General features: G+C 40.8%; 1 protein-coding gene across 2 annotated transcripts in view; it reads left to right on the top strand.

Annotated features, from left to right (window-relative positions):
• The first annotated feature begins 570 nt into the window (after positions 1-570).
• RASGRP1 (RAS guanyl releasing protein 1) overlaps positions 571-21,823 on the top strand; it is a 43,402-nt gene continuing 22,149 nt past the window's right edge. Inside the window, exons 1-2 of one of the 2 annotated variants that reach the window (XM_083500102.1) lie at positions 571-1,045; positions 8,068-8,243. In XM_083500102.1, the coding sequence (XP_083356228.1) occupies positions 1,011-1,045; positions 8,068-8,243 (211 nt within the window). In that variant the 5' untranslated portion in view covers positions 571-1,010. The remainder of the gene's footprint in view (positions 1,046-8,067; positions 8,244-21,823) is intronic. The other variant, XM_083500101.1, reaches the window with a different exon arrangement.

The raw sequence follows: 21,823 nt of genomic DNA, 5'->3' as shown, positions 1-21,823 counted from the left end.
GACCAACTAAGTTTGTTACTGGTATGAGCTTTTGTGTGCATGCACACTTCTTCAGATACCAAGCATGAACACGAAAGCTCATACTAATAACAAACTTAGTTGATCTCTAAGGTGCTACTGGAAGGATTTCTTTCTTTCTTTCTTTTTTGTTTCGACTACAGCAGACCAACACGGCTACCTACCTGTAACTAAGTATATTGACAGAAAGAGCTCTTTGGAGCAAAGAAATGTGAAAGTCCGATCTCAGTCTTCCAAAGCCTTTGCCCGGGGGAAATCTCACGTACTGTATATGAGCCTGCCAGTGAGGCTACTCTTAAGCAAAGAGCACGGCCCGGCAGGCTGAGACAGCAGTCCTATTAAATCCCACTGAAACAAGTGCAAACGTAGGACAGGACCGCTCCGCGAGGCGCCTTTTCTTCCCAGCAAAACGGTTTGGGTAAGCAGGACAGGACAGGCAGAAATTCAACCAGTGCAGCTTCCCCTCCCTCCCTTCGCACCCTCCCGGGGTCTCCGCCACGTGACGCCGCTTTCGAAAGCCTGAGGGTCTCCCCAAACGAGCAAATATATATATATATAAAATAAAAGGCGCCGGTCCCGCTCGAAGTCGACGGCTGCCCCAGAAAGGAGGTCCCTCTCGGGCGAGGAAGGAACGGGCTTTGAGCAGCCCTGATCTAGCCAACCCTCGCGCGCGCATGACCACCTCCGGAGACTCGCCACGGCCTCGGAGCACCACTTCCTCGAGCTGGAGGGAGGAAGGGAGGGGGGAGAAGTTCTGCTTAGCCCCGGCCCCGCCCCTCCCTTCCCCTCCGGCTCCGGGCTCCAGGCTGCCTTCGACTCCGCTGCTGGGCGAGCGCAAAAGTTCGACCTTCCCCGCCAGCCTGGGCGGCACGAGGGCGCCGGCGGAGACGGGCAGCAATGCGCGCGCGGTCAGTCGGCGCTGAGCTCTGCGCGCGCGGCGCTCGGAGGGAGCCTCGAGGCGACCCGGCGGGAGGGCTGAGGTCGGCGCAGACATGGAGACCGCCAAGAGCAGGAGGAGCCCGACCCTGTAAGTGTCCGTAGAGATGGCCCGAGCTGCTTCCCTCCTTCGCTCCCCTCAGCTGCTGGCGCACGTCTCGCCTGAGTCCAGGCTTCCCTCCTTTTGTTTTTCCGACGGGCATCTTCTTCCATCCACACGGTGGGCAGCGGGGAACAAAGACGCTTGGCAAGGCGGGGAAGCGTCGAACTTTTTCAGCTTGGGGGCGAGGAGTGCATGGAGTTTATATCTATCTGTCTATCTGTCTATCTATCTATCTATCTATCTATCTATCTATCTATCTATCTATCTATCACCTTCCCTTTCCCAAAGCAGCTGGACGTTTCTATATGGATGGTGGTGAGTGAGCTGAGAGAAGCATTAAAAAAACACACCACACACTTCAATTAGAAAAGTAAAAGGAGGGCCAGCTGGTTCTGTATAAGGTTACTCCTTTAACCTAGCCAAAAAATGTGCCCCTCTGTTTCTGTGTGCCCAAATGAGCAGAGCATCAGGAGGCTTAAGTCAAGGGCTCACTTTCGTTTTCACTAATAAATATGGAACCGACAAGTAAGGCTTTAATATAATTAGATCCCGCTCATGATTCTGCACTGGGTGTCCAGGGGGCTGGCGGTCCAAAGTTTAGGCGTTGACCTTTACCGCTAGTAAAAGAGTAGCCGACTTTTGCAGGAAAATATTGGGTGGGTGGAGTCAAAGTGCTTCCCTCCCCAAACAGGTATTGACCATGGGCAGCGCATGACAGTGCTTTTCCGTCATGAACAACATTTCAGTACGTCAGCGGAACGAACAAGGTGGCACCAATCTGTTCCGCAGTGGTTTCCTTAGTGGGGAGCATGGGGGAAAGAAGTTCCCCCTTGTCTTCTAGTGCAATCCCAGGGCATAGATGTGAAGTCAGATTTGGCGGGGCAGGGGGAGCAACATTGGCAAGCTGTCTCAGAGCTTGAATCCTTCCCCCAAGGAACACAGGGAGAAATCGCTCCCTGCCACCACACAAATTGTGCAGGGTCCCCAAAACTTCTTACAAATAAATATTGTGAGCTACTGTATTTTTTGCTCTATTTTTTGCACCAGACCACAAGCCGCACCTAGTTTTTGGAGGAGGAAAACAAGAAAAAAAATATTCTGAATCTCAGAAGCCAGAACAGCAAGAGGGATCGCTGCGCAGGGAAAGCAGCAATCCCTCTTGCTGTTCTGGCTTCTGGGATAGCTGCGCAGCCTGCATTCGCTCCATAAGACACACACACATTTCCCCTTACTTTTTAGGAGGGGAAAAGTGAGTCTTATAGAGCAAAAAATACGGTAATTTTTCTACCACCCTGTTGTTGTTGTTTTAAAAAATGCTTGCTGCATTCAGAAGCATATTTGTTGTAGGACCACATAATTTTTGCAAAGGGAATTTGTAGTACAGTAAAATGAATTACAAAAAAATATAGACAAACCCTTTCCAAATTAAACAGAAATAAGATACTGGAGACAAACATCCATCCTTGCATGTTCTTCACCCCTCCCTCTCTTAAGGGTGGATCTACACACCTTGGCTGTGTTCAGGCATAACATTAAACCATAGTTTGGTATTACAAGAATGAACCAAAGCTTCCTACTGCTTCCTTGCAGCTGTTCCAGATGTGTGAGCCCAAGGCTCCCTGTAGCTCATGTTAGTAATGTTAGTCCACTGTTTAGCATTATATATTGAGCTTTAGTGGTGTTTCTGCAATTGTCTGTAATATGAATGTGAGACCTGCATTGATGAGAATATAGATTTGATTTCTGTGGTTCTGTCTCACTATTAATATTCTTAACAGGCGGCACACATAGCACCAGACAGGCATGATTTTGTGCTGTGTGGAAATGGTCAGTGCTTTTTTTCAGAGGGTACTCAAGGGTACACAGTACCAACACCTTATTTATTCAAATGTTAAAAGTATGGCACTTACTGTAACAACTTCATGGTGAGTACTGGCACCTTTTTTCCAAAAAAAGAAAAAGCACTGGGTCTAGCACCATCTGACCTTTTTGTGAGATGCTAAAAGAGGCTAAGTATTTTTAGGAAGACTGATAGTCATGGTTGCCAGGAGCCTGGTTTCAGATTTGTGGTCACCTGTATGCAGCATGGAAAATCTGACCATTAGCTGATTATGAAGGGCAGAATGAACATTAAGTATGTTTAACGAAACTCTTGCACTTATAAAATGTGTGTTACAGATATGTGCATAGTATTGCTGCTGATGCCCCAGTGCAATATATTGCAGAAATCTGCCTCAATAAATAGATCACCAATCAGAGCTTTATAGGATGATAATACATTTGACCCTGCTGTTTTCTCCAAAAGGAAGTTCAAAGATGCTAGCACAACAGGCAAAAAACATGAAACACCATCTAACAATAAAATGCTACAAGAAACTTGAAACAGACCTTCAGTTCAGTATTTCAGAAAATAACAGTTCGACTAAATATCAGTGCAAAATTCATGAATACAGCAACCTTTGTTTTAGCAAAAAATACACATTTATTTTTTCACTCTAGCAGCCAATATAATAAACGATTCAGATATACCCACCCTAGAACCATCAGAAACTAAGAGAAAGAATGAGTCACAACTAATTAATACAATAATAGTACAGGATAAAAAGAGTCACCATATCCCAGAGCCCGCTCTTGTCAAACCTACTCTCCCATCACAGGTTAATTCAGAGGCAGAAAATGGAAGACTGTCCATACTACTCAAGTCAAACTGACAGACCCTTGTCTCTCCTGTGTTTGTGACTATAAACTCCAGCCTAGGGCATGTTTACAAGGCCCCAGTTACACACTTCCTCCAGAATAGTGAGCAGGAAGTCTCAACCACTTGTCAGGCTTGATGTTTTAAGCAGGTCTGTTTGAGTCAGCTGTTCTCTTCAGGTACATTAAAAAGTCAGGGCAGATGACAGTCCCTTACCCCACTGTGCTGGTTGTGGCTTTATAGCTGGAGCATGCTCACAACCACTTATGATACACTTCCTCCAGGGCAGGAACTTTCCAAGATTCATAGCATTCAGTACAATGTAACGGGTATAATTTACTGAAGACAATCCCTTTATTCAGACTTAATCAATTTTATTTTTTCACCCTACGCAATTAATGTCCAGGGACAATTGAAGTGACTTAGGGGTCTACAGTCGGACTGCAATGCAATTTCTTTCAGCCTTTCCCCCTTATTGTCAGACAGAGGGAGCTTGTGGTTAGTTTGGGTCCTTGTACTGTGTGATTAAGGGTTTGTTTGTTTGTATGTTATGTTTTAGCAGTTCACGGTTAGATGTCGCCTGGTGTTTTTTGTGCAGTGTGATTAATGTACTGCAACAAATATCACAGTGCTGTAAGACATTTTCATATATGCAAAACGTGAGCACTTACAGAGAAACCACAGGGTTTCTCTGAAGGTAATAATGGATGTAGTCGGTGCAGAGATTTCCTACTGATCTTATTTCTGAAGATGTGAGGACAGAAACTCCATGTGAGGCAGTGTTTGTAGGACAGCATATTCATTCGATTTTTACCGCATCTTTCTCTGCTAGTGGTAACTCAAAGTGGCTAACAGCATCAAAAGAAAACTAAAATTAATGCAAAACTCATTTAAAAAGTGGTTGGGTCTTGCTGGGTTAGTTCTTTCGGCTGTTAGCACTTGACTGATAAACCTTTGGAAAGGGACTGTTGGCGGAACTCCCCCCTCCCCACAAGTGAGCTTATAAAAGCCTCAATAGCTGATGAAGTGGACTGCAATTATATGATGTGAGTAAATATCTGATGAGGTGGGTAGTGGTCTATGAAATCTTATGCCACAAAACATTTTTTACTCTTTAAGGTGCCACAAGACACTGTGCTTTTCCTGCAACATGTCTACTTCTCTGGAAATCAGTAACTGAGATGGTTCTAAGGTGGATCATCTCCATTGGCCTGTGAATCAGAAAGTGCTTTGCCTAGTTTTTGCTGCCTTTTCCCAGCTGCTGAGGCTGAAATGGGATGGGGAACCTAAACTGGAATTGTCTTTGGACTGCCAAGTGGAACTTTGGATGAGTGAAATGTAATTTCCTCCTTCCCTCTTTGCCTGGGCGTCATAAAATGATGAGAACATGAAGGTGGGCAGCGCTGATGTGCAGCATTGCTCATGGCAGCAAATAACCAATTTAGTGGGGATTTTCAGTGGGAAAATGGTAAAAGGCAAAGGATTAATTCCCACTTTAACTACACTGTGGCCCTGATTGCTTAGGACTCTGTGCAGCTGATTTTGGCTGAAAATAAAAGGGGGGAAATGACAACACCATGGGAATCCACAGTATTCAAAGATGTGTTTAAAGGAGCATGCAGATTGACTCCTAGCTAACAAGCTGTAAAAAGTAGCAAATCACCAGTTCTAGATGATATTTATCTGACAGTTCTTTAGGGCAGTGGTTCCCAATCACCTAAGTACTGCTGACCCCCTGTTTTTCAAAAGCCAAGGCATGAATTCCCTACTTTTGAAAGTGTTGATATATCTGTGGTAGTGTTTGGTATATGAATGGTGCCCACCGTACCCTCCAGCATGTCCCAGTGCAAAACTGGGCTGTGTGTCTTCTGGGCCACACTCCAATGCAAGTCTCGTGACCTGTGCAAGAGCACGGCACCCAGAAACCTGCATTTTGGGGCTCCACAATCTCACGCAAGGCACATACCTGGCCATGATCTTGCACATTTTTTGCCACTGTGCTCTTGCAAAACGGAATGTCCCAGACAGTTGACGGGTATGTGCCATGGGCCCTCTGTCCTAATTGTAACGGTCTTAGGCCTCTACAGATATGTATATATTTAAAAACCTAAATGGATGTTCGTCTTGGCAGAGCATTCTTCAAAATGTGGGGTGGCCCTACATTTTTAAAAGTTCAGAAACAAACATCCATTATTACTTTAGAGTGCTTTTCCAAAAAGGGAACAGATTTTGTCCCGCTCTGCAACAGTGTTCCCAAGTAGCGCGTTTTACATATTTTCCACAGAAGTAAATGGCAGTCATTCATTTGGAGAGAAGGTGAAGGACTGTATCTAAGTTCACTACAGTGGTACCTCGCAAGACAAATGCCTCGCAAGACAGAAAACTCGTTAGACGAAAGGGTTTTTGGTTTTTTGAGTTGCTTCACAAGACGATTTTCCCTATGGGCTTGCTTTGCAAGACGGAAACATCTTGCAAGTTTGTTTCCTTTTTCTTAAAACCGTTAATACAGTTGCGACTTGACTTCGAGGAGCAACTCATAGCACGCGGTGTGGTAGCCTTTTTTGAGGTTTTTGAAGACTTTGGTGATTTTTGAAGCTTTTCCAAAACTTTTCCGACACCGTGCTTCGCAAGACGAAAAAAATCGCAAGACGACAAAACTCGCAGAATGAATTAATTTCGTCTTGCGAGGCACCACTAGGCTGAATTTGGTCATGCTAGGTCATGGTTGGGACAGGACCCTATCTGAACTCCTGGAGAGCTTCTGCCTATCACTGTGGACAGTAATGAGCTAGATGGACCAGTCTGATGCAGTGTAAAGGCAGCTTCCTGTTCTCTGGATGCATGTGCTACCCTAATGGCCATGCACATTCTACTCCATTTTGAACATAATGAGAACTGTTAAGAATAGGTCCCCTGTCTATTTGCATAGTTTCACCTTGGTTCTCTGGCTATTTCAGAGTATGAAAAAGGAGAAGGAACCCACAAACTGTTTTTTCTGTATATCATTACTTTCTAAACATAAAAAAATGTAACACAACTATGAAGGAAAAGTATATTGTGCCAGAAATGGTGCGGGCATTAGCTTAATCAAGTTATTAAGATAGCCGTGGATTTTTGCACTGTTTTACTAGGCTATTTAAAGGTTTGTGCTAAGGAGCAGGAGGGTGAATTAATTTTTGTAAACCAGCCTGGGAATGCACTTGTATGATGGTATAAAAATACATAAAATAAATCTTCTTTAAAAAATGATAAGGTGTAAGCTGATGCAAAATTACTGATAGCTAAGGAGTCAAAGCAGAAATTGGCATCATCAGTTGAGTCACGAAGGTTTGGGATATAGTTAATTTACAATGCCTTTCTAAAATTTATGGGGAGATGCATCCGATCCATGTGACAGAACTGATCAAATCTCTATGAAATGTATCAAAATAATGGGCGTATTCCAAAATAACCTGGAACACTTGTTTTGAACCCCACAGAATGGGGAGGGGAGGAAGCATCTTGTGGGTACAGAAACTGGAGGGTTGAAGCTGCTGGCAGGAAAAAGGTTCAAGCACTTCCTCACTCTTCCAGATACCCATCTCTCAAAATGCCTTTCTCTTGCTGAGCAACTAGCTTCCAAAGTGGCTGTAGAAGTCTTATGGGTTTCAGGAGCTGCTTGTTTAGTCCTTGCAAAAAGTGGTTGTGGGGGAGGCCAGAGAAGTCCTAGTGTCCAGAACTTAGACGGAGGACCAGAGCTTGTTACTTTATGAATGTTCTCAAGCTGTCTTTTTGTTTGTTTGTTTGTTTGTTTGTTTGTATGTATGTTTGTTTGCAATAGAAATAAGCATACAGTTTCCCAGAATTCTGCAGTCTTGTATTTACAAAATGTGCCACAGAAGCTGGACATTTTTTTGAATTTTTTTCCATATAGTGGGATGTATTTTTTTTGCTGCCTTGTTTTATTTGGATGAATTGAATTGACGGTGCAAGGTGTGGTTGTTCGTTTGTTTGCTGTTTCTAATGTATGCTTTAAAAAAAGTAATGGATAAAATGTCTTCACAATAATGAAGAGGTCTGTGTGCTGCGAGAGCCACATGTGGCTCTTAGAATACATGGAGCAATGAGTACATTTGTAGAAGGGAATGTCTTCTACAAAACAGGGAACCTTATTTGATGCATTTTCTAGGTGGGAGGGGAATGTTTGAATAGCCCGATTCCTGTGAGCTTAATAGTCAAGCGTCTTCTTTTCCAACCTGCTGTAGAGACTGTTGTTAAATTTCTCACTTAAGTGTTGGTGCTCTCACATGTAATTCTTCTATTTTTTCCCCTTTAGGAAAGCTTCACAAGGATGCAGCATTGATCCAAAGGCAGCTGTTGAGCTGGAGGAGATTTGTTGCTCCCATTCAGATCTTGCCAGAACTGCTGAGTTCAACATAACAATGTCTTTGGGTCACTTAGCCAAGGGAGCCAACCTAGATGACCTTATTGATACTTGTATTCATTCTTTCGGTGAGTTGAGTGATCTGTCTTTAACTATTTTCAGACTGTAGCTCTGTGGCATTTTGGGTCCTTCGTTTTACAGTGTGTTAGATATAATCAGGTGCAAGTACATTCATCACTGCTCTTACACTTGAGTCTTCATATGTTGTTATGTGAGTATCACTCTGTGTGTGTCCAGAATGTTTATCGGTGTTAAGTGCTGTCCTTGCAGAAAGAACAAGTGTGGCAGTTATAATCTTTGTGGAATTATTAAATCCCCTCCCCCTGTCCACACTTCTGAATAAATATTAGACACATGGAAATGCATGTAGACTGTTGCAGAACTCAGTTGAAATGTTAAAATCTGGGTATTGTTTCATGCTATCTTTTGGGAAAACTTGCATCTTAGATAAATGAATGGTTGCAGGGGGGGGGTACTGTTGTTTAGCACCAAAGGGAAATAATAGCTTTCTTATAAAAGAGAATGATATGAAGTAAAAAAGCTCAGTGGTATAGCTTTTACTTAGCATATGAATTATTCACTCCCCCCTTTTGCTGGCAGAATACCTTTGAACAAATTTAGCATCATGCAACTGAATCCTATGGCTTTTACTCAGAAGTAAGTCCTATTGAGTTCAGTGGGGCTTACTCCCAAGTAACTCTACCTAGGATTGCAGTCTTAGATGCTTAAAAATTTTACTATTTCTCACCAGCTTCTTTCTTAGCTTTGTTGTCATTTATATTCATAAAATACACGTGAACAAAAGCCATTAAATGATAAATGTTAGCATTCTGATAAGGTTTTTTTGGGGGGGTGGGGGATATTTCCAACACTATTGTTTATATTTGTAGTTCTGATGTTTTTTTACGCTGTGCTTTGAAGAATTTGTACCAAGCAGTTCATTCATGCCGCATGAATTGGCATAGATTGTGATTTAGTGTTATCAACATACAGCTGAAGGTGTGCATTATTCCAGCTGTAGGCAAATAAAATGTGATTTTGTCTCTATATGTAGGAGGGAAGGAATAAATGATGCACTGCTTATCAAGTGCAAATGACTGGCCAAGCTATCTGAATTTTTGTTCATATGCATGTGCCATAATACACATTGATAGCTTTCTTTCCAGTAAATGATTTAGAGAAGCTGAATAGGCTTAGCACTTAGCACTCTACCTTCCTGAATCATGCTCCAAACAATGACTAATCCTCTCAGCGCTTCTAGAGGAAAGTCATGCACATTATTTAGTTTCGACAAAGCATTTACAAAGCAAAATGCATATTGGGTGAAGAACTCATGCTATGGAACCTACTGTAATCATTTTTTGCACCCTGTTCTTGGTTTCCATAGTATCATATGTAGTTCATTGTAATGCATATGCTTGATTCCTCTGGGTTCCAGTGTTTTGGGGCCTGGGGACACATTTGGAAATCTAAAAATCACGAAATTCCCATTTCACAGAAGAAAAACCAGAGATGTTTAGACACCTCCACGCACAACAGGCAAAACACCCACAACCTCCAAAACAAAACAAAAAACCACAGGCAATTATCCTTCTTCAAAAAAAAACCCCCAGTAAAACCAAGGCAAGCCATACACATCTGAAAAAAACAATAACAGAAAAAACTTATGGGAGAACCACCTCCAACCAAAAATCAGGAAAACCTCCCCCAACAGCCAAAGAAATAAAGTGGACAGAACACCCACATGGGACCCAAAGGCAGTCTGGGAAAAGGGAGATATGAGGGTGGGGGGGCTGGGTGCCTCACTTAGCAGCACAGCATTACCCAAGGGATTAAAACACACACACACACTTAAAAAATAAGAAATGGAAGGTTCAGGGACTCTGTGTTGGGGACCCTAGCTTTATTCACTAAAAGCTCATGCTTTCACAGTTACCTAAGCAAATGTACTATTATTCCTTTTTTTAAAATAAAATGAATTAGAAGAACTAAACTGTTGGTCCACAATAACACAGTCTGTTCACCTCTTTCTTGAAAGCGTGTTAAATGTATCAAATGCAAACTATCATTTAGGGTTTTGCCTTAAGGTGTGTTCACATTACCACTTACTACATCCAGTGTGCTTCCATCCGCTATTTTTTGAAGCCACATTCGCAAGAGGTTAGCCACAACCCATAGCAAACCTGTAGCTTATTGATAAATATTGCTTCTTGGTGCACTGTTTCTGAAACCAGCTTCAGTGTGTATGGAAACTGGATGCTGCGTAACCGGTAATGTGAACATACCCTTAACAGTTGTTGCGCCAGTAGAGCACATAAACGCTTAATGAAGGGAATTACAGGGGCAAGGAAACAAGAAGGCCATGTGTATCAGGTGAAGACATCTCCGCCCCTCTCTGATGCGAACAACTCTGTGCAAATGCAACTTGAAACTTGTGTTTCAAGCTGCTAATTTGAACATGGAAGTAGGTAGGTTATATTAAGTTCAGTGTGACTTTTCTCCAAGCAAATATGCTAGCAATTTCAGCCTAAGTTGTATTTCTGTGCATTTAGGTTTGAGTAAAAGTGAATAGAAATGGGCTGTGGAACGGAACTGCTTTAAATATGTTCTAGTAATGCTCTGAGGGAAACAGCAAACAGGGATTACAAATTCTTTGTACTAAGGCTATTAAAACTTGATGCATTTTCATTTCTATTTGCTGTCAGGAATCTGTGGGTGTCTTGCCTAAATTATAGTCATATGCAGACATAACCTTTTCCAAGGTTCAACTTAGTTTGAGTATTGGGGACTGGACCACAGAAAACCAAAATTTCTTAATTGAAATAACAATTAAGAACACTGTCTGTTCCATAGATAGTGAAAGATTTAATGCTATTTAAAACTGATTTAATGCTATTTTAAGAATGTGCATTGTGTTAAGTCTCTTGGGAGTTCCTAGCACTTTTGAAACATCATGAATTGAAGGTGGTACAGCCAGATAAGCAGCTTTAAGGAAGTTTCTTGTTTATTTTTGGAAGGTATAAACATTGCATTGGAGATAGCGATAGGGGAGAAATTCAATCCAGTTTGCATTTAAACATGAACTTTTTAAATCTGCACTTTTTGAAACAACATGCAAACCAAAACACATTTCTTTGAATTTTGCAATTCAATTCATCAGTCAAGTAATGTGTACAAAGAAAGCACATACTATGGTAAAGCATATATAAATTACCGTATATAAATTATATATGGTAAAGCATATTTAAATTATATAAATTATATATGGTAAAGCATATATGAATTCATATATTAGTGAAAACAACATTAAAATACATTATATTTGGGGACATTGCTTTGCAAAAATGTGCATATTTGGAAAAATTGCATGCAATTATTAAGGAAAATTTTGGATAAATTTGCAATGAAATGTTGTTGGATTTTCATGAGGACTTAAAAAAAAAAGTTGCAATCCTATGTGGAAATGTGGAGAACTGGGGAAAAAAAAAGATAAACTGAAATTGACATATTCACCCAGCCCTAGTTGGAGATCAGCAGAAGTGAAGGGAATAAAGATTCTGCTCTCCTGCCTCAAATAGAAGTGATACGTCTTAAGTTAATAAAAGCAGTAGTCAGTGTAGTTGCTCTGTTGGTGTCAGTAACTTGCAATTATTGCAGTTCAGACCCTTAACTCTTAAAATATACAAAGGTTTTGATTTCAAAAATCTGTAATTGCATTTCATTTTCTAATAGAAATCTTTGTTGATTTTCCACAAATTATAAACATAACAATATTTCATTTTGTTGAAGTATAAAAAGGTTTGAACTGTGGTCGGGAGGGCAAATGCTTAGGATTTCCTGTTGAAATACAAACTCATTGTCGTTTAGACCAAAACTTGGCCGCCTTATAGATGCAAACCCTATAAGGTAGATAGATATTGCTTTGTGGAAATCTTGTCTTGGTACTTAAAATGAGTCCTGAGTTTACGCTTCCTGACAGTAACTCTGTCTAGGGTTTTTGTTTTTTGTGAGGGGCGGAATTATTGGACTTTACCCCCAGTATTGCATTTGCTGCCCAAATCTGAAAATAGTACAAATGTGATTTGTGAAGACAATTGTATTAAATTGTAACTATTGTGTTGGGATTGAGCTGGGAGACTAACATGTAGACCATGATGAAAACACAGGAATCTCAGATTTTCATTTTAAATGGAGATACTGCTTGTCTCTCATAACATGAAAACTAAAAAACAGGAGGTTACTGTTACATGTTTTTAAATGGCTCAGTAATGAGGTTTGCTTCTCTTAGCAGGGCATTGTCCTTCAGGTCTCCATGGCAATACCTATTTGGCATTGCTGCTCTACAGTTTTTGTAGCTAGGGAAAGGTTGCTGGGTCTTTCAGCAACACCCATGTAATTGAAGTAGAGCAAGGACTTGGCAGAAGGCAAAGCAGCTATGCTCCCTACAAGGTTAACCTTAGTTAATGTGGCAGGTGGTAGAAGGGACTGGATGTCTCTGCGTAGGGTGCTCTTTGTGTAAGGTGGGTCATGGACGACAAAGATACCTGTGTGTGAATATACCACAGACAGGTGCCTTTGTCGTCCAAAGTACCGTACAATTGCCTCTCTAGCTAGTTTCTTGTTTCTAATGTATTTAAATATTTTGTTATTGTTGGGTATAGTGTTTTAAATAATGTGCTCCTTGAATTCTTTTGTTTGCATTCCTTATTGTCTGCTTGCACTGCTTTTGCCAAAGGTTGCATTCCTTTTTGTTCTCATTTGGACAAGACATACATTTTCTGAAGTTAGCTGCCTTGTCCCTAATAGCTTCCTTGACTCTAGTCATTAGCCATGCTGGCATTCTCTTGGTCTTGTTGGCACCTTTCCTAATCTGTGTTATTGTTGTAATTTTGAATAACCAACAAGCATTCTGGAGAGATTTGATTTCCCCTTTCAACTTCCTTTTTACCAATCCCACATTTTGAATTTTACCAATCCCACAATTTGAGTTCATGTTGAATTTTCTTAACAGTTGTCTCTGCTTGCATGTATGTTGAATTTTGGGGAGGTGACTATAGCGCTAGCAGTCAGTTCAGCAACCTTACATGTTGTACCAGGTCCTTAGCACCACTTAAGATTAAGCCCAGCACAACCTTTTTTGTTGTGGCTGGGCCATGCATGTACCCTGTCTGTATGAGGATAATTGAAGTCACTCATTACTACATCATTTTGCCCTGTGGAGTACCTGTGGAGTTCATCCTACATCTCAAGATGAGCATTTTGGCCAGGCAATTGGCAGTACATTCCCAGTACTAAATTACTCATGGGACCCATTAGTGCCATCCCAAATGATTCTGTGTAGGTGTATTCCCTTTTTGAGATTGTTGAACTCTGTGCCCTCTTTGATGTAAAAAAAGACACCACATCCAGTGTGCTCCATCCCTGACCTTTCAGTAGAGTTGGATTCAGAGATACCTTATCATTAATGTCCGTTCCACAAAGTTTCCATTGTGCGCACTATATTTGATCTGAGCTTTAAAACCAACCACTCCAGCTTGCCCACTTTTTCTCAGAGGCTTCCAGCATATAAGCATCTGTGCATAGTATCTCTTTCCAAATGTCCCTGGCATGGGTGTTCTACCTTATGCCACTTTAGCCTCTTTGAATTGCTATCATTATTTTTCTTAAAATAATTTGTATACCGCCTTTCATTTCAGGAAGAAATACTAAGGCAGTTTGTATCCTCCTGCACTGTCATTGCCTAGTTGTACCCTTCTCCCATGTGGAAAAGCATAAACATTTTCATTTACGTCCCTGAGAGATGATTGATCCCATACAGAATATTCTGCATCTCCTCACGTCAGCTTTTCCTTAACAATCAATTTATAAGCTTGCCCTGACACCTCCCCACCCCCACCCCCTATTTTAAATGCCAACAGTGAGGCCCTGTCCCATTTCTACAGGCCCTGCTTTCCTTGGTGTCTAATAAATCCAAACCCAACCTCCCAATGCCACCATCTTATCCACGCATTGAGACTTCTCACCCTTGCCTGCCTAGATGGCCCCACTCATGTAAAGGTTAGCATTTCAAGGAAATTATCTTGAACTTATCAGCGCTATCTTTCTACCTGAATTTTGCTTCCAGGACTGCATTCCCTATGTCACTCGAGCCAATGTGCACCATGACCACAGGACTCTTCCTCGGTCCTATCTACTAGGATAGCTAGATGATATGCAACATCTGCAACCTTTACACCAACCAAGCAAGTCACTGTGGTTTGTAGGCCTGTCATAAACTCTGGAGTAGTACCCTTGGCATGGGAGGATATCTGTTCTCCGCTCTCCCCCCAATAGGTTCCTTCTAAGGCATCATTTCCTTCTTCCTTAGAGTGATGCCCTTTCCCCAAAGACTCTCATTTTCTATTTCAGCACAGGAACTGTCACCCTGGGAGTGGTGACACCTCTGCCATGCCCCTGAACACTTGGTCTGCCAACTGGTCTGAATTTCTCCAGGCCAGCCAAACATGTTCCCTGAGGGTCAAGAGCTGATTGCACCAAGCACAGGGCACATAAATGTACCTGTGACATTCTGCACACAGAATGCTGGAAAGCCCCCCCCCCCTCACCTCTGCTGGTTCTCTACCTGCATGTTTTTTGTAGGTTTCTTGAGTTACTTTATTTGGATGCTTGGGATTTGTTAGGTCAAAGAGAGAAGGGGCAGACTAGACTCCTCAGCCTGTTGCCAAACTGACAACTCTCTGACTCACTTGTTCCCTTGACACTTTGTGACTGGGGTCAAGAGACTTCATCAGCAAGGGTTCCCCTCTTAAATTCAGAATCACTGTCTCTTGCTGCATTTAGATTTTCAAGATATATTCATAACTGGCAGGTCTCTTTAAAACGGTACTGCATGTTTCAACCATCATTCCTCTGCTAAAAAAAAAGTAATTTTGAATTCTTGACCTAGGCCTTTATTTTGCGGGTAGAACTGCAGGGTTTCTTGTCAGGCTGGGTCTATACTTGCTCCCCGTGATTTCAGAGACTTGAAATATGGTATCAGCATGGTTTATTTTTCACTTCAAAATGCATCTTAAATAATTTAATATATTTTAAAAAACAAAACAAAACAAAAAACCCCAGTCTTTGGTCTTTTATCTTTAAGGATAAACAAGACCATTATACTTTTTGTCATAGTACTTCAGATTACCTAATAAACTGCTATAATATAATTAATTAAATGTATTTGCAAGAGTGAAAATGTATCAGTTTCCCAATAAACAGCTGCAATTTAATTTCATTCATACAGACCCTTAACAAATTGCAAAAATAAGTCAGCGTAGTTTGTGTTATATAACTTTGGACTTAATATAGGAACAAATTATTTACCTTTTGCTTCTTTTATCTTTCAATAGATATCATATCTGTCTTCTAAATATGCACGTGTATTAAAGCATCTTTGCCCTGAACTGTACATCTTGGATTTTATTCCCCCCAAATGTTCGCATGTTAAGATTTACTGTTTTGTATTAAAATGAGATTAATCTTTGTGCCATTAACTCATCCTAGTGTAATTGTGGCATAAAAGCTTTTATGTTGCTTGGCAACTGAAATGAAGTTAATAGGGAAGTAATCACATTACAGGAACAGAAGACTTGTTTAGAACCCTTTAGAATGCTAATTTGCTAACTAGAGCTGATTGTGTTTAACTAATGTAAAACAGCTATCTATAAATATGAACGTTCAGCCTTAATTGTTTTAAAAACAGTGTAAAATGGTGAACAACTTTGTTGGCAATGAGCTGTAACTGCTAACATTTACCAAAGAATTAATATATAGTCAATGAAAACTGCTGGGGTAAAAATTGTGATTTTCAGTGTTTTGAATTTTTTGGATAGAAAGTATTTTCTGCTGTATGGAGTATATTTGTCAGTTTATTGTTCAGATAAATATAGTCAAACAGCCCTTCCATACTGCAGACACAATGTGATGAAGCAACCCACCAAAAATATCAAAAAGGAGGGGGAAGGAGACAAAATAGCAATCTCTCCCCCCCCCCCCCAAACATGCTGCTCCAAATTTATTTTATTTATTTTTTAAATTTGTTTACTACTCTGAAGATCAAAGGGCAGTTCACAACATAAAAATACAGAATGAGAACACAAAATACATAATAAAACAAAAACAAACCAATACCCCCCCAACCCCCCCCCACGTTTAAAAGACCATAGAATGGTCATTTAGCCAAAGGCCTGGTTATAGAGAAATGTTTTTGCCTGCTACCTAAAGATATGTAATGAAGGCGTCCTAGGGAGAGAATTCTACAAATGGGGAGCCACCACAGGAAAGGCTCGTTCTCGTGTTACCACTCTCTGGGCCTCTTATGGAAGGGGTACATGAAGGAGGGCCTCTGGCCTTGGCCTTTAATGCCGTAATGCTTGGGACCAAGATACTTCAGGAACTGTGGCTTCCAGTATGAACCTGCCTAAGATTTGTGTTTGGTATCTGAGGCTATCCTTCCTGTCTCTTTGCTGATGGAATTATGGTTTGTGGCGGGAGGGGGCTTTTTAGTTGTGGCACCTAAACCGTAGAACAATCTTCCAAGGGAAGCTTGTCTGTCTGCTCCCTTCTTACCAGTTTTATGGAGACTTTTTGTTGTTGTTGCTTGCACATGAATTATGCCTCTTCTTCTGCTATGTGTTTGTGTTTTTAGGGTTATGACTATATTTTTATTTGTCTTATGGTGTATTTACTTTGTTTTGTAAACCTCCTTGAGTGTGCTTGTCATAGGAAGGTGGAGGTAAAAGGCTAATAAGAGACTAATAAAAGCAAAGTTATAATTATAGTTGTACCACTCTTTAAACAACTGCCCACATTAACACATGATGGTGTTCATTATTAAATCTAAGCAGGTCTTGACCTGGTCAGTGACAGAATGGAAGACATCCTTGGAACTTTTCAATAGAAGGGCAGGCTAAAAGTGTACTCAGCGCCATTTAAAATGTATAACTAATGCTATTTCAGAAACTTCTTGGGGAGTACAAATGCTAATCAAATGCAGTTTTTGACGTAGTGGACTATGTAGTTTCTGACATAGTGGGCTATGGATCTTGCCATAGGATAACTGCATTTCAAGGGGGAGAAAATCTGCTGCAAAGCATTATTTGGAGATGTAACAGTTCACTGTCTTTTTATGTTTCTGTTTTAATTTTATTTCTACATACTGCTAAAGCTTTTTAGTTGAATAGCAAGATATGTCTTATAGGGTTACCATATTTCAGAAAGTGAACATCTGGACAGAAAAGTTGTTGAGCTTTTTTTAACAAAATTGAAAGGAAATTGGACATTTTTGAGGGAAATCTGCAAAAACAACACTGCTGACATCGGTTGCCATATGCCTGGATTTTCCTGGACATTTAGCCGGTTTCTGCCCTGACACTGCTTTCGGCTGCAGTATTCCAGGTATGTCTGGAAAATTCCGGACGTATGGCAACCCTATGTCTTATTAAACCTGCAGACCCTAAGCATGCTCAACTTGAAATTAAGTTATGTGGAAACCATCAGAGCATCTAAGTGAACAAGGTTAGGATGGGTTGGGTCATATATATTGATTTCTGCTGTCCCTGAAATCTGAAGTGTGCCCATGTTTCTTGTTTCAGTACTAGTTCTAACAGGGATGGAGAATGTGTGGCCTTCCAGATGCTCTTGAACTATCAATTTCCATGATCCCTGACAATTGACCATTCTGACTAGGGCTAATGGGGCTTAAAGTCCAACATCATACTAGCTGTTTTTACAATATATTTGTAAATTACCTTGAAACACCTGTAAAAGTTGATTCATAAATTATTACAAAAATAAACATCTGAGGGGCCACAGACTCCCAATCTGTGACCTGTTAGGAAAGTGAGAAATGAGACTGGAATAAAAACAGAAGACCCATAATTATGTGGCATGTCAGGGTAAGCCAACCCACTGAAAGCATTTGAAGCTAGCACAAAATGTTAGAACGTAGAGTTATTTATTATTATTATTATTATTGTTTGTTAAATTTGTATACAGCCCTTCATCCGAAGATCCCAGGGTGGTTCAAAGCAGAAAATGCGAGAAAATAATACAGTGAACCAATTCAACTGTCAGTTTAAGAAGAATTTGGCCTGTGTGATAACCATTGCTAGCTATCCTCACAGTAGACGCATTAAAATTAATGGACTTAAGTGCATTGATTTCAGTGGGTCTACTCTGAGTATGACTTACACACACATATGTAGAAAACATGAATGCAGCCATATTGTTTATAGCATGTGAGCAAATGATTTCTGAAACTGAGAAAGCACTGAATATTGATAATGAGCAGCATTTCCAAGATAATTCTATTTTTATAATGCGGCATTATTTTATTTGCAAAGTAGCCATAACTAAACTATTCCACATTTAAAAGCAGGTTCCTAATGCAAAATGTGGTAATTCTAACAACACGCTTCTACCGCATTTAACATTTACTTAGAGGGTTTCTTCCCAGCAGGGTGTGTGGTTTTACTGACAGGTATGCAAGCGGAAATTAGAGTGAAGAAATGAGAGTGAGTCTCATAAAGCTTAAAGTGTTCAACTTGTTAAGGCTAAGATAAACTGAACAAGCTTCAAGTGCATATTGAAACTGTGCGGAAGTTGACTTAAAAGAATACAGTTTGCTAGTTGTGCTCTTCTAATGCTTTCGTTAATGCAACGTGCGTAGCTCCTGCATGAGAATGTATGAAAAATCCAAGATGTTGTTCTGTCTACTTTTGAGTAAAGAACTTATGAGCTGCTAGACAATTTGGGGTATACCTAGCATATATCTAGCATTTGGGACCTGTAGTCAGTTTTTAACTCCCCAGATCTTTGTGGATTTAATGCAAGCTACACCCAGTTGCTTCACTGAACACTGTAATAGGAGGTTCAGCTTTGAAGAACCCTTGGGTCTACTTTTAACACAGTGGCCTACATAACTGAAGGGCACCAATAGGAGCAATCCTGAACCAGCTATACTGGTGGCTGTTAGTATCTGGACCCAGTTAAAGGAGCTGGTTCTTACTTTCCAAGCCCTTCCTAAGCCTGGGGTCAGTGTATCTTTGAACATCTGCTCGTATGAGTCCACTTGCCTTTTAAAATAATCTTTGAGATCTCCAACTTCCCTTCCAAGAGGTAAAGTTGTCAAGAGAAGTGGGGGCAGGGCTTTCTCTGTAGTTGTCCTAACTCTGTGGAATGGCCTCTCCCCAAAGGTTCAACACTCGCTCTTCTTCCTAGTTTCTTTGGGTTTTCATCATTTTCTTTTGTTTTTTAGAACACTGATAAAACTCATAATTTGTTTAATGCTTTGAAGCAATTGTGTTAAGTGATGTTGTTACCCACAAGAGTTATGATTGAAGTAATACATGTCACATGAAAATGAGGGTAAACTTCATTGTTTTGCTGATTCTGTTTAAGGGTTTTGTGGTTTTTTTTATAATGAATTATATTTTGGTGCTATATTATTTTTTGGAGTGCTGCTTTGCTTTAGTATGTATGTATTCTCTACATGGGACTTTTGGGATTGCAGACGTTCTAAATACACACACACACACACAGAGAGAGAGAGAGAGAGAGAGAGAGAGAGAGAATGTTATATATAAACACATGCACAACTGCGCACACATGCATTACATAGATATATATTAATACAACTGTTTCCTCCTAGAACTATGTGCGGGTTGCTTTTCCATTTCTTTTCTTATCCTTTCCTAAATTATTTAAGATTATGGAGTCACCTAGCAAACTCTGTCAGCAGAAATTGGCTTGGGGGGTTCAGGAGAACCATCATAACTGTGGCGGTGGGGGGGAAGGGAGATTGTTTTGTCTGGTAAGCTGATATACTTGCACAGGCAGACCATTCAGCATCACGTGATGCTGAATTCCTGTGGGTTCCTTAGAAAAATACAGGGGAAATACAAAGATTCCTATTCCCCAAATACCTTTAAAGCTAAAATGGACTGGAAACAACAAAGGAAGGGAAAACCATGTTTTGATTGCCTGGCTATAGAAAAAGAAACACAATTTAAAGCAGCTTCTGGGAACTTTGATTTTTATCGGAGCAGTGGTGCTGGCAGAGAAGGGTTGTCATCCTTCCTTCCATACAGTTTTCCTAACCTGCTCCTTCCCCCCCTCCTTTGTTTTATCCTCACCACAATCCTGAGAGGTAGGTCAGGGTCAGAGAGAGTGACTGACTCAAAGTGACTCACTGATCTTCATGGCTGATTGGGGTCCGCTCCAGTCAAAACCAGAGCTCTTAGAGATAGTTTTAAAGTAACAGTGAAGGATATCCCATATTATTACTATATTCATTTAAAGTATTGCTTCAAACGTATATAATTCCGCTTTGTTGCCTTTTATTCACATCTAGCAACATTTTAAAAGATGTTAGAGCATGCATTTACCTTGTTTCAGGGGAATATATTGTGTATTAAACAAGCAAGGAGCTTATGTTTCTACTCAAACCAGCAAGTGTCTTAAGAATTGAATGAAATTGCAATACTGTATTTGGCCAAATGCCACAGAACCGTAGGCGGTTATCAACACTTGCAATGTAAGCCTTGGCTTCAGTGTAAGTACTAGGGGAAATAGTTCACACCAGTACGCCCTGCAGCAAAATGAGTGTTAATGTTTAGCAAGTACTTTCACTAGCATGAAAAAGTGTCATTTGTCACTTTGTTTAGATAATTGATTCAGTCCTGTTCTTGGATTTACTTCCCTGTAAACCTGAGTGGCAATTTAGTCTAACTGAAGATCTGGCTGTATATAATCTAAGATACTCTTTTGGGAACCAAGATAAACCCATCTTAAGTGCTCTGTTGGAGAGTAGGCCTTGCACTTGTTACTTTTCAGGTACTGTACCTCGGTTTAAGAACAGCCCTGTTTACGAACTATTCGGTATAAGAACTCTGCAAAACTGGAAGTAGTTAGCGAACTTTACCTTGGTCTACAAACAGAAGCCAAATGGTGGAAGGGCACCAGTTTAAGAACGGCTTTGGTTTAGAATGGACTTCTGGAATGGATTAAGTCCGTAAACCGAGGTACCACTGTAGTTTTAAGGAAGAATGCAAATTCACTTGAAGGGCTTCCAGAGCCCTTGAATGTGCCTGATGACACTTACCTGCTTGTAAAAAACACTATTCCTGCAATGCCACATTTCTTTAATCAAACTGTGGATGGGGAACCAAGAGAGTAAACTATCAGTAAGGTCCCAAAAATGAAGAACGTGGATGGAACACCTTCCTTTCTCTGGTTTGGAATACCCTCCCTGCCCAATATCTGAGCTTCAACACAGAAAGGAGGGGTTGGGGTTGGTGAATCACAAACCTACACCCATGAAATCCCCAGCTGGGCTCCAAGAGACTTAGGTCCTCCATTTAAATTCACTTCCCAGTCTTTTGAGCACCCACTCCAGCTTTCCTCCAATATTTTTCCATTACATAGAACTGAAATGTCACAAACATCTTGTGAAATTTCCTAGAGAGAGAGATCTCTGGGAAGTTTCACAATGCCTAAACCAAGTTGGAAAGGGGCACCACCACACTGTCAGCTGGTCCTTGACCAATATGGGGCCTGAGTCAACTTGCTACATGATGTATTGCATGATGTATTGTGTATTGCATTT

The sequence above is a fragment of the Podarcis liolepis genome, assembly GCF_965112155.1.
Source record: "Podarcis liolepis genome assembly, chromosome: 1".
Taxonomy (NCBI): Eukaryota; Metazoa; Chordata; class Lepidosauria; order Squamata; family Lacertidae; genus Podarcis; species Podarcis liolepis.
This window is presented reverse-complemented; position numbering and strand designations above follow the sequence as displayed.